The sequence below is a fragment of the Trichechus manatus genome, unplaced genomic scaffold (genome assembly GCF_000243295.1).
Source record: "Trichechus manatus latirostris isolate Lorelei unplaced genomic scaffold, TriManLat1.0 scaffold00010, whole genome shotgun sequence".
Taxonomy (NCBI): domain Eukaryota; kingdom Metazoa; phylum Chordata; class Mammalia; order Sirenia; family Trichechidae; genus Trichechus; species Trichechus manatus.
Genome location: NW_004443946.1, coordinates 2004722 through 2018612, shown reverse-complemented (window position 1 = coordinate 2018612; position 13891 = coordinate 2004722). Strand labels below are relative to the sequence as shown.

Below are 13891 nucleotides of genomic sequence, written 5' to 3'. Positions count from 1 at the left end.
GTTTAATTACCTGCCATACACTCATGCCATAAAAATTAAATGTCATAACTAATCTAATGTACATTCTTCTTTCCTGAAGAAATGAATGAAATAAATAAGTTGATCACCAAAAAATAAAAGAATACAGACCCCACCAGACCTGACCCAGCTGCCTGGGAGCCCAAATGACTCAGGCTGGATCGCATCCAGCTCCTTCTTAGCACTATTTGCTAGGAAGAGGAACTGGGTGTGTGGTTTGTCTAAAATTCAATCCTGTAATCTCAGGGTTAGGGAAAGATCCAGGCCCAAGAGTAAAGCTCAAGCCCCTTCTTCCTTCACAGGTTAAGGTTGACCTTAGGTATCATTCCTCTGAAGGGAGAGCTGGTTTCCGAGCGAGAATTCCAATCTGGTTCTTAAAGGCAGTAAAGAATGAGAGGAAATTGGGCCCTTTCCGTTTGTCACTGTTTAGTCCTTCTCTATTCTTCCCTAGAGCTCAGTCATGACCACCATTTACCACCAATATGGAAACAAACACTTTTTAGCCTTGCCAGCATAGACTACAGCTTTAAGCAGACTCTAGAATGTCTGCCCTAGCCTAAGAGGTCTGGCCAGTCACCCAGACTCTTCTAAAGCTTTTAAGTTTGATTATTAAATATTTTCATAGTTTTTAGATGGTATGAGGCAGAGGGCATGGTGATGACAACTCTAAACATGCCTAGCTCTGGAGTCACACTGTTCTAATCTGGACTGGTTGTTTTCTCTGACAGTTATCATGCTGCCTTCCTCCTTCACCGTCTTCCTAGAGATTCCCATTGCCTCCTGTCATGGTTTGAATTATGTCCCCCCAAAAATGTGTGTATCAATTTGGCTAGGCCATGATTCCTGGTACTGTGTGATTTTCCTGTATGTTGTAAACCTGCCTCTATGATGTTAATGAGGGAGGATGGGTGGCAGTTGTGTTAGTAAGGCAGGACCTGATCTACAAGACTGGATTGTGTCCTGAGGCAATCTCTTGAGATATAAAAGACAGAAGTGAGCAGTGAGACAGGGACACCTCATACCATCAAGAAAGCAGTGCCAGGAACAGAGCGCGTCCTTTGGACAGGAGTCCCTGCGCCGAGAAGCTCCTAGTCTGGGGGAACACTGATGAGAAGGCCGACAGAGAGAGAGACTTCCCCTGGAGCTGACACCCTGAATTTGGACTTTTAGCCTACTTTGACTGTGAGGAAATAAACTTCTCTTTGTTAAAGCCATCCACTTGTGGTCTTTCTGTTATAGCAGCACTAGATGACTAAGACACCTCCCTCTTGTGTTTGGTCTTCAGTTTTCTTTATCTCATGTCATCTTTTTTTCGTTCATTCCTTTTTGATGGAGTGCTTTCTCCGGTGGCTTCTTGACCAAGGGTGTATGAGAGGTAACAACGTTGAGCCCTTGCATTTTTAAAAAGTCTTTATTCTGCCTTCACCCTTGATTAATATTTTGTTTAGATATAGATTTTGTTGTTTTGGTTTTGTTTTAAATACTATCTTATTATATTTTTGATGAAACTTTACACAGCAGTTTAGGTTCTCATTCAACAATTTCTACACAAGTTGTTCAGTGACATTGTTTACATTCTTCACAGTATATGAACATTATTATTTCCGTTCTGGTTGTTCCATTTCTATTAATTTAGTTTCTCTACCCCCTTACATTCGCATCTTTATTTTAAAGTAATTTGCTGACCATTTGGTCTCATATAGGGGTACAGTACTTATGGATGATATTCATTATCTTTTGAGCCACAAGGTTATTTAGCTAAAAGGTGACCTCAGGGCTTAGTTTAGTTAAAGGTTTGAAGAATATTTCAGGGCAGTAGTCTCAGGGAGTCCTCCAGTCTCAACCAGTCCAGTAGGTCTGGCTTTTTTGTTGTTATTGTTAAGGAATTTGAGGTTCTGTTCCACATTTTTTCTCCCATTCTATCAGGGTCCATCTATTGTAGCCCTGATTGTTGTTTTTTAAATAATTTTTCCTCAAAAATTTGAAAGCATTGGTTTAGTGCCTTCTATCTTCTAATGCTCTTAAAAAGTATAAAGCCATTCTAATTCCTGCTCTGTTGTACATGTCCTGTTTCTTTTTTTTTTTTCCTGGAATCTTGTAGAATCTCTTCTTTGCTCCTAGCATTCTGAATTATGAGTTATGGACCCTCACATGGGTTTATTTTCATCCATTATGCTAGGCACTTGGTGAACCCTTTCTACCTAAGACTTTTTAAAAAAAATTATTCTGTTACTGATTTCCTGTCCTTTGTTTTCTCTATTTTCTTTTTCTGGACCTCTTGTTATTTAGAGATTAGACTCTTGGGCTGGTCCTCTCATTTTCTTATAGTGCCTGATCTTGTTTCATGGGTACAACAGCTTCCCTGTTCTCTCTGAGGATATTCTTCACCCTCCACAGCCTTTGTTTCTTTAAAGTTGTTTTTATGTGTTTCTTTTTGTCTTTCTTTTTTAGAGGCTTTTCTTGGGTTGTATGCTCATGGATAAGAGTAGGAAACTATTGGAAGCTCTGAGTTTGGTGATAGGATTTGTCAACTCTGAGCTTCATTGTGGGGTGATTCAGGCTGGGCCATACTTTGGGGGAACACCAATGTCAGAATCTTTAGATCTTTCCTCCTAAGCTTCTCTCAGTAAGTCTTCCAGTATTTTGCCCAGAGAGTGAAGGTCTGGCTGCCAGCCTTCCCAGAACCTTGTGAGGGAAGAGGGCTAGGGAATCTTAGCCTTCAACTTTTAGTATGTATGCAATCTCTTAATCCTGTTTTGGGAACAGTATCCACTACCTCAACTGTGCCAGATATCCTTAATTTTATCCTCTCCAGAAAACAGCTTCATACTTCTACCCATGGGGGGAAAGGGAGTTCTCTACCAGCATAGAATAGAGGAAGGGGTATAGGGATTTAATTGCTTCCCAAACAAGTTTTACCCACTCCTCCTTCACACCCAGTTCCATAGATATCTTGGCGGCCAGTTTCTGAGCGTTTTGAGGATTCTTTGGGTTAAACTGGTTCATTCTCAGCTTTCCCCTAGGCTGGCTTAGACTTCAGTTTTCCAGTATCTGCTAAGTCAGGTATCATCCATCCAAATACTTTCCAGATTCCAGAATGTGTCAGTACTGTCTCTTCTGTTCTCCTTAATCTTGTGGGGTTTTGTCCTTAAAAACCCTCTTCAGTGTAGTTTTAGTCAGGTTTTGGGAGGGAGTGAAATTAGATGGATTTGTTCAATCCACCATCATAATCCAGAAGTCTTTTGAAATGTTTTCTTCAGTTGACTTCTGTGATAGTGTATTCTCCTGAGTGTCATCTTCATTGCTCACTCAATGCTCATTACTGGGTCCCACTCCTCTTTCTGATTTCTGAATGTTGAAGAACTTCTGGGCTTACCTCTGACCTGTTCTCTTCTTCTGCATTCACTCCATAAGTGATTACATCCAATCGTAGGGCTCTAAATACCATCAATATGCTTATGCTTCCCAAATTTATATTTCTAGCCCTGACCTTTCTTCTGAATCCAGAACTGCCTACTCAGTCTCAGCTTGGATATCCAATAAGCATCTCAGATTACCCTCCTCCCCTCCTCAGAACCAATTCCTCCCCCAGTGCTCTCCTCAGTAAAAGGTACCTTCAAGTATCAGTCACTCAAGCTAAAACTTGAGTGTCATTCCTTAATTCTTCTCTTTCTCTCACGTCCAATCTCTCAGAGAAAGTTAGAGGCTCTTTTTTTATTGTTATTGTAAAGATATGCATAACATAACATTTGTCAACTCATGTTTTTCACGTGTACAATTTAGAAATAATAATTATAATCGTTATGTAACCATCACCAGTATCTTTTGCCAAATTTTCTGTCACTATAAACAGAATCTCAGTGTTTCCTAAACAGTGACTCCCCCTTTTCCCCTCCCTCCCGCCTCTGTTAACCACTAGAAAATCTTACAGGCTCTATTTTTAAAATAGAGCCCAAATATGACCACTTCTTACAATCTTAACAACTAACTACCTCAGATGTCTCCTTAACCAGAGAAGCTTTCTGGCGATCCTATATCACATAGCACTTCTTCCATCACCCTCTGTGTGTATACACATACACACACTCATATATATGTGTGCATGTATGTATATGTACACACACACATACACACATATATATATAACCAAACCAAATCTACTGCCGTCAAGTCGATTCTGACTCAGCAACCCTATAGGACAAAGTAGAACTGCCCCATAGGGTTTCCAAAGCTGTACATCTTTACAGAAGCAGACTGCCACATCCTTCTCCTGTAGAGCGCTGGTGGGTTTGAACTGCCAACGTTTCAGTTAGCAGCCGAACGCTTAACCACTGTGCCACTAGGGCTCCTCATATATATATGTATAAGAGAGAGAAAACAAATAATAAATGTATAACATGTTAACAATAGGTATTCTTTGTACCATTCTTATTCTTGCAACTTTTCTGAAAATTTGGAATTATTTCCAAATTAAAAGTTAAAATATATTGAGTTAGTAATGTCATAGGAATTCAGCTAGTACTTACAAGGGTCTTAAAATTATGTTAATGTTGCTAAAATATACTTTACAGTTTAGGGGTCAGAATTTTTTTTTCTATTTTTAAACAATCTGAAACTTTGAGAAATCAAGTAAGTGCAATATGAAGAATTTTTTTCCCTGACCTATTTGAGAGTATGTTGCCAACATCATGCCCCATTACGCCTCCATGCATTAGTGTGTATCGTTATTAATTTTTCTTATTTTATAGTGTTTTAGGTGAAAGTTTACGGCACAAATTAGTTTCTCATTCAAAAATTTATACACAGGGTCACATAAACCAGAGATTGCATCAGCCTGGGACCAGAAGAACTAGATGGTGCCTGGTACCACCAATGACCGCCCTGACAGGGAACACAACAGAGAGTCCCTGATGGAGAAGGAGAAAAGTGGGGTGCAGAACTTAAATTCTAGTAAAAAGACCAGACTTAATGGTCTGACTGAGACTGGAGGTACCCTGGAAGACATGGCCTACAGACTCTCTGTTAGCCCAAAACTAAAACCATTTCTGAGGCCAACTCTTCAGACAAAGATTAGACTGGACTATGGGACATAAAAAGATACTTGTGAAGAGTGTGCTTCTTAGCTCAAGTAGATACATGAGACTAAATGGGCAGCTCCTGTCTGGAGGTGAGATGAGAAGGCAGAGAAGGTCAGGAGCTGGCTGAATGGACACAGAAAATCAGGGGTGGAAAGGAGGAGTGTGCTGTCACAGTATAGGGAGAGCAATTAGGGTCACATAACAATGTATGTATAAAATTTTTGTATAAGAGACTAACTTGAATTGTAAACTTTCACTTAAATTACAACAATTAAAAGAAAATTTATACACAAACTGTTTTGTGACATTGGTTGCAATCCTTGCAACGTGTCAGCACTCTCCCCCTTTCCCTTTCACCCTGGGTTCTCTGTGTCCATTCATCCAGTTTTCCTGTCCCTTCCTGCCTTCTCGTCTTTGCTTTTGGGCACGTGTTGCCAATTTGGACTCATATACTTGATTGATCTAAGAAGCACATTCCTCATGTGTGTTATTGTTTGTTTTAGGGGACTGTGTAATCTTTGGCTGAAAAGTGGACTTCATGAGTGGCTTCAATTCAGAGTTAGAAGGTTGTCCAGAGGCCGTAGCTTCAGGGGTTCCTCTAGTCTCTGTCAGACCAGTAAGTCTGGTCTTTTTTTGTGAATTTGAATTTTGTTCTACATTTTTCTCCTGCTCTGTCTGGGACCCTCTATTGTGTGTGATCCCTGTCGGAGCAGTTGGTGGTGGTAGCCAGGCACCATCTAGTTCCTCTGGGCACAGGCTGGTGGAGGCTGTGGTTCATGTGATCCACTAATCCTTTGAACTAATTTTCCTTGTGTCTTTGGTTTTCTTCATTCTCCTTTGCTCCAGATGGGATAGGACCAATGGATGTATGTAAGTGGCCACTCGCAGGCTTTTAAGACCCCAAACACTACTCACCAAAGTAGGATGTAGAACATTTTCTTTATAAAGTATGTTATGCCAATTCACCTAGATGTCCCTCGAGACCTTGGTTCCCAGCTCTCAGCCCCTGTAACTCAGTCCCTCAAGGTGTCTGGATGTGTCTAGGAAGCTTCAATGGCTTTGCCTTGGTCAAGTTGTGCTGTCTTTCCCTATATCATGTGTTTTCTTTCCCTTCATCAAAGTTAACACTTGTCTACTTACTATCCAGTTAGTGATTTCCCCTCCCCATCTCTCCCCTCCCTAGTAACCATCAAAGATTGTTTTTTTCTGTGTGTTAACTTTTTCTTGAGTTCTTATAATAGTGGTCTCATACAGTATTTGTCCTTTTGTGATTGACTTATTTCACTCAGCGTAATGCCTTCCAAATTCATCCATGTTGTGAGATGTTTTGTGGATTCATCATTGTCTTTATCGTTGCATAGTATTCCATCGTGTGTATGTATAGTTTGTTTATCCATTCATCTGTTGCTGGGCACTTAGGTTGTTTCCATCTTTTTGCTATTGTGAATAATGCTACAATGAACATGGGTGTTCGTATGTCTATTCGTGTGATGGCTCTTATTTCTGTAGGATATATTCCTAGGAGTGGGATTGCTGGACCATATGGTATTTCTATTTCTAGCTTTTTAAGGAGGCCTCATATCATTTTCCATAGTGGTTATACCATTTTACATTCCCACCAGCAGTGCATAAAAGTTCCAATCTCCCCGTAACCTTTCCAACATTTATGATTTTCTGTTTTTTTGATTAGTGCCAGTAATGTCAGGGTTAGATTATATCTCATTGTAGTTTTGATTTGCATTTCTCTAATGGCTAATGATCGGCGCGTTTCCTCATGTGTCTGTTAGCCACCTGGGTGTCTTCTTTGGTGAAGTATCTGTTCATATCCTTTGCTCATTTTTTTAATTGGATTATTTGTCTTTTTGCTGTTAATCATTATTAATTTTGATCTTCATATTGTCCTCAGTTTGACTAGTAGGGGCCTTTCAAACTGGTTCCTGTATACTTTTGATATCTTCCTATCACTTTTTGAGCATTACTTTACTTTCTGGAAGAACAATATATTCCAGGCTCATCTTGTTTCTTCCCTACCCAACACCAGAATCAGCCATTCTTTCAAAGAGCTCTTGTTTCTTTCAGTAGACAATAGGATTTAGAAACCAATGTATCAGTTCTGAGTGTATTCATTGTTATTGGTGTGTTACTGCTCCAAGGTCCTCTCAGTGGACTGAGCTCGAGAATATTATGTATATATATCCAATTCCAGTCCAATACCACAGGATATATTTTATTTTTCTCCTTTTCCATATTTGTAACTCCTTTCTCCAGCAGTGACAATCTGGCTCCTCTTCTTATGTCAAAGTGTTGCAGCTAAAAGAGATCTTAGAGAGAATCTGAGGCCTCCACATTCTAGATGAACAAAACTGAGTGATAAAGAAGTGAAGTGAGTAGCCAGTCCAAGATACTAGGAAGTTAATACAGAGTTTTTACATTTAAGAATTGTGTGACAGTGTACTTAGAATTAGAGGAGCATTAATAATATGCTAGTGCAGTTTACTTCAAAACTTTCCTTTCATGTACGTTCTTTTAGAAAATGTTTTTGGAGACTAAAGTGCCTGGCATGATAACCTTGTATTGTTTTATTCATTGAATGATCAAAATATATCCCCTTTTGTTTTTCTGGACAAACAGTGGAGGCTGGGGAAAAGTTTTCCTCCTAAAATGTCCCCTTTCTGGTTGAATTTTTCTAGGCCTTCTTTCTAGACAGGTGAGTTTTTCTGGCATTTGTGCCTAAGTGCCCCTAGAACAAGAAAGTGACTTTGAAGAAAAGTTACTTCAAACCCAGAGACATAGCCCTGGTCCAGAAAAGTCCTGGCTAATCCTCCTTGTGGTGACCCCTGCATTTTCCTCATGTTGTCCTACCTCTCTGCTCAAGCATCCTCTGGTCTGCTTGAAAGGATTTCCTGGATGTCTGGCCTGTAACAACAGTGGCCTTGTAGCCTCTCCTAGAGTCTGGAAATGACTTTTTTTGGTCACTTTAAATTAACACAACTACTCAACGGTTTCCTCCCTGGCTTACTTATTAGTTCTGCCTGAGGAACACAACAAGGTTGTTTAATGGTTTGATTCCCAAAAATAGTAAATCCAGCTGGTATATGGGAGATCTCTGAAAATAAATGTACTCTTTCTGTAATTCATTTTACTCATTATCTGATATTCTTAAAAGTGTTACCTAAACCTCCCACAGAAGTGGCCTTTTTCTAATTCACATGGCGGACCTGCTGGGACCATTGCTTGCCCTGGTCATATAAGGTTGGAGCCACGGAAGAAGTGCTGGGAACAATGGCATCGAGTTTAGATGCTGTGATAGAGGACAGAGCGGAAAGATGTGAGCATTTGCAGCTAGCCCCCAGAGAGGAGCATTGTGGGGAAAGAACCAAGATGCCTATCTGGTTATTAATTATTGTTAATTTTTGTTACGTGGTGTGCAATATAATCCTCTTCCCTATTGTCTTAGTCAAGGTTCTCTAGAGAAACAGAACCAGTGAGAAACACACACACACACACACACATAGAGAGAGAGAGAGAGAGAGAGTTCTGCCAAAATATCTATTTATAGTCTGGGGACAGGCCACACCCTAAGGAAACTCTCCTTTTAACTGATTGATTGATTATATTAGATTATATTATGTAAGGTTGTTATATTATATCACATCACATCACATTAAGGAACAGCAACTAGTCTAGTGTTTGGCCAAACAACTGGGAATCATAGCCTAGCCAAGTTGACACATAAAATTAACCATCACACCTATCTTCATTACCTACAGAAACAAACACAGAAAAAAAAACATGTGTGGCTACTGTGCCCACACATGGAAGATGAGTCCTGTACAAGGCTGTCAGTTGGGGTAACGTGGAGAAATAAGTGGCATCTTTTATGCTGTATGTTAACTAACTTTATGTCAACAAAAAGTAGAAATAGACCAGAGGTGTCACAGATGTTTGAGGTAGGTGGTCATTAATACTTGATCCTGTGGATTTTCACGGTCCCTAACTTTATGTCAACTAAAAGTAGAAATAGACCAGAGGTGTCACAGATGTTTGAGGTAGGTGGTCATTAATACTTGATCCTGTGGATTTTCATGGTCCCTCCCTGTGGAAACCCTGGTGACATAGTGGTTAAGAGCTACAGCTGCTAACCAAAAGGTAGGCAGTTTGAATCCACTAGGTGCTCCTTGGAAACCCTGTGGGGCAGTTCTACTCTGTCCTATAGGGTCACTAAGAGTTGGAATCAACTCCTTGGCAATGGGTTTATTTTTTTTTTCCCCCTGTGAAGTAAATATTAGCCTTTGTGTTACCTTGCTGTCCCTAGAATTCAGCAGTGTGCTGGTTGTATGTTGTTTACACTTTGGGCCCATGCTATGACTGCTTAATGACTGAGATGACATTATACGGCACCTAGGATTTTTCACTGTTTATGCCTGTCTCGGTTTATTCCTTTTCTTTTCTTGAGCTGAATTCCATAGCCACACTAAAGAATGTGTTTGTGCTGCTTCTCTGTTTTTATTAGGGTACCAGAACAACTCGTGAAGAGCATAACTTGGCAGACACTGCAAGCTGTAAATTTTTGCCATGAACACAACGTAAGTCTCATGATCTCCCTTAAAAAAATCAGAAAGCTGCTCTTAAGCTGAGAGGGGGCCTTTATACACAGTTTATACCATACTTTAATGATATAATTTTTACCCAAATCTTCATAAGCCTGGTTGAGGTAGGTAGGGGCTAAAAATTCCAACCTAGCTATTCCTTCTTGCTCAGGTTTTCTATAAAAAAATGCATTTTTATGATTTTAAAAAACTATATATTTAAACTAATTAGAAACGACTCAGATTTAAGGTACAATTCCCTTCCTTTAGAGTCTGTGTTGATCTGATACCACCAAAAGGCTCTGAAGTTGGACAGGGGAACCCCAGGTGACTCAAGCCCATTTAGTTGCAGTGGGTAGAGTCCCAAGTGTGCTGCAAAAGTGCTAGTGTCTGTTTTGGTGAGATATGAGTGCCAAGTCTTGACCAAAGCAGCTCAGTGGAAGCCTCTGAGACCTCCCAGGCCACAGATGAGCTGGCGGGAGGCACAGTGGACTGCTGTCCAAGTGGTATGATTTCACAGGTGCTGGAAAGCCTGGTGTTTGCTGAGATACAACATGGCCCACTACCTGCACATAGAAAGCAGATTCCAAACCGCCACGGCAGTTTGACCACAATATGTCATCCCATCGACTGACAGGGCCAATTTAGCTGGTAGTTCTGGATCCCCTTCCTTACACTGTTGCAGATCATTTCTCCGGAAGCCCCATTCCCAGAAGGAGAAACCATGAGAGCAGCCAGCAGTTCTCCCCACTGAGCCTCTACTTAGCTGGAGGCTGCAGTCCTTGTGAAAGGGCATGGGTATCAGGGAGGGAGGACACATTATGTTGCTATTAAATGTGAGTAAGGAGGGAGAGCACATTCCCGACAGCAGGTTTTAAGACAGGCAAGCGGGAGAGACAGCATGAGGCCCTGGTTCAGACACGGAAGACAAATATGCATACCACAGTCCGCTGGAGAGCCCCAGGAGCTCTGTTTGTCTCCAAGTGCTAGTGCTGATGGGGGAAGGGTGCAGAGACTCCTAAAGAATTTTCAGATCAGAGCAGGAGCCCATTCTTGCTTACAAGTCCTTCTGACCATATGTCATCATGATATTCACAAGTGTACCCATTTATAGCAATATGTAAAACCACTGGTAAAGGAGTAGGGCTCTCGGAGCCATTAATTACCAAGAACCAGATAGATTATAATAAATTAATTCAGAAATTGCCTCCCAGAAGATTTGCCAGAGTAATAAATACCCATGGAGAAATGCTGATACTGGTCTCTCAGCTTGAACGCACTTCGGAGTGACAACTAGGCCAGGCCCAAGACGAACCCTGCACTCTCCCCTCCCCATACTTTAAAAGTCAAAAATAACCCCAGGGCTTCAGGCTGCAAAAGGATCCACCATTCCCCTCAAGGAAAGAGGACACTTGGGAAGATCATTCAAAACCCTGAGTGGTATTTTGACCCACTCTGGTATTTTGCTTTTCTGTAATTGTTCATTAGGTTGTTGATTTGTGCTTTGCCAAGGAAATTGTCATTTAATAAGAAAATCATGTGAAGATTCTTTTTTTTTAATTTTGCTTTAGGTGGAAGTTTACAGAGCAAATTAGTTTCTCATTCAACAGTTAATATACAGATTGTTTTGTGACATTGGTTGCAACCCCTGCGATATGTCAACACTATACCTTTCTCCACCCTGGGTTCCCCATTTCCATTTGTCCAGTTTTCCTGTCCCTTCCTGCCTTCTTGTCTTTGCTTTGGGGCAGATGTGCCCATTTGGTCTCGTATTATGCGAAGATTCTTAAATGTTCTTCTCTTTAACATCACCCCATTAGAAAATGTTGCATGTGGTTTGGAATCCATGGGTGATTTGAGTTTGAATTATTGGGGGGGGGGGCTATATCCCGAGGGGCAGATGCAGCTCTGAGAACACTTGTGTGTGGGATGGAGCTGACATCTAGCGACTCTCCCCAGAGTGTGAGGGCAGGCTACTCATGTTTATCTTGTCAGGATGAATGTCGGAGCTGGAAGGGAGATCTCTTGGCAGACTGATGGTTCCCGCCCTTCTCTTCCCCAGCTTATCTCAGCAGGCTCAGGGCTTGTCCTGTTGACTGTTTTCTGTTCTCAGTTAAACAACCTAATTGTGAATTCTGCCTATGCACCAATTTGCAGCTCCTATAACTGTGATGCAAGCTTCACCCAGAGCGTTTTAACATTTTCTCTTTCACCTAGGGTTGCCAGGTTAAATACAGGACTTGCAGAGAAATTTGAATTGCAGATAAACAATAAATCTATTTATTTATTTATTTATAGTAGAAGTATGTCCTAAATACTGCATGGGACATACTTCTACTAAAAAATTTGTTGTTTACCTGAAATTCAAATTTAACAGGGTACTCTGTATTTTATTTGCTAAATCTGGAAACCTTACTTCACCTTTCATTATCCTTGGTCCTTTTAGGCCTGTCAGGAATTTGGGGTGATTTGGGAGTATGGTACTAGATTTATTGTAGGTTGCAATTTACTCTGCCACCACTTGTTTGTCAGTTTGTCGTACTGTGGTGACTTACGTATTGCTCTGATACTGGAAGCTATGCCACCAGTATTTCAAATACTAGTAGAGTCACCCACGGTGAACAGGTTTCAGCAGAGATTTCAGACTAAGACAGACTGGGAAGAAGGACTTGGCAATCTACTTCTGAAAAAATTGACCAGTGAAAACCTTATGGATGGCAGTGGAACATTGTCTGACATAGTGCTGGAAGATGAGCCCCTCAGGTTGGAAGACAGTCTAAATACAACTGGGGAAGAGCTGCCTAGGCAAAGTAGAGTTGACCTTAATGATGTGAATGGAGTAAAGCTTTCGAGACCTTCCTTTGCTGATGTGGCACATCTCAAAATGACAAGAAACAGCTGCAAACATCCATTAGTAATTGGAATGTGGAATGTACGATGAATCAAGGAAAATTGGAAGTTGTCAAAAATGAAATGGAACACTTGAAGATCAACATCCTAGGCATGCGTAAGCTGAAATAGACTGGCCATTTTGAATTGGACAATCACATGGTCTACTATGCTAGGAATAACAAATTGAATAGGAATGGTGTTGCATTCGTCAAAAAGAATATTTCAAGATCCATCCTGAAATACAGTTTTGTCAGTGATAGGATAATATCCATATGCCTACAAGGAAAACCAATCCTTGGAGAAGGACCTCATGCTTGATAAAGTAGAGGGTCAGTGAAAAAGAGGAAGCCCCTCAACAAGATGGATTGACACAGTGACTGCAACAGTGGGCTCAAGTATAACAAGATTGTGAGGACGGCGCAGGACCAGGCAGCATTTCTGTTCTGTTCTGTTGTACGTAGGGTTGTTATGAGTCAGAGCCGACTCAACGGCACCTAACAACAACAAGACACAAAGAAGACCAGTTAATATGACTGTTATTCAAGTTTACACACTGACCACTAATGCCAAAGATGAAGAAATTGAACATTTTTATGAACTTGTGCAGTCTGAAATTGATCAAACATGCAATCAAGATGCATTGATAATTACTGGTGATTGGAATGCAAAAGTTGGAAACAAAGAAGAAGGATCAGTAGTTGGAAAATATGGCCTTGGTGACAGAAGTGATGCTGGAGATCACGATAAAATTTTGCGAGACCTATGACTTATTCATTGCAAACACCTTTTTTCAACAACATAAATGATGACTATACACATGGACCTAATCAGATGGAATACACAGGAATCAAACTGACTACATCTGTGGAAAGAAACGCTGGAGAAGCTCATTATTATTAGTGAGAACAAGGCCGGGCCAGCTGCAGAACAGACCATCAATTGCTCATATGCAAGTTCAAGTTGAAGCTGAAGAAAATTAAAACAAGTCCATGAGAGCCAAAGTATGACCTTGAGTACATCCCATCTGAATTTAGAGACCATCTCAAGAATAGATTTGATGCATAGAACACTAATAACCAAAGACCAATTCAGTTGTGGAATGACATCAAGGGCATCATACATGAAGAAAGCACACGGTCATTGTCGCAGCGGCGGCGAATGTCGGGGCGGCGGAGACAGTAACCAAACACAACTCTTACAGAGAAGTGGGGCCAGGAGGGTCACTTTGAGGAGTCGACCCCAGCTTCAGTCCCAGGAGTTTATTTTATAGTCAATACAGCAAACAGTGAAGCAAATAACAGAACAATGGGCTTT

The 13891-nt window shown here is 40.8% G+C and overlaps 1 protein-coding gene across 1 annotated transcript in view; it reads left to right on the top strand.

Moving 5' to 3' along the window:
• CDKL1 (cyclin dependent kinase like 1) overlaps positions 1-13891 on the top strand; it is a 68981-nt gene that overhangs the window by 42906 nt on the left and 12184 nt on the right. The window contains exon 4 of the mRNA XM_023726161.1: positions 9610-9682. Coding sequence (XP_023581929.1) covers positions 9610-9682 — 73 coding nt within the window. The remainder of the gene's footprint in view (positions 1-9609; positions 9683-13891) is intronic.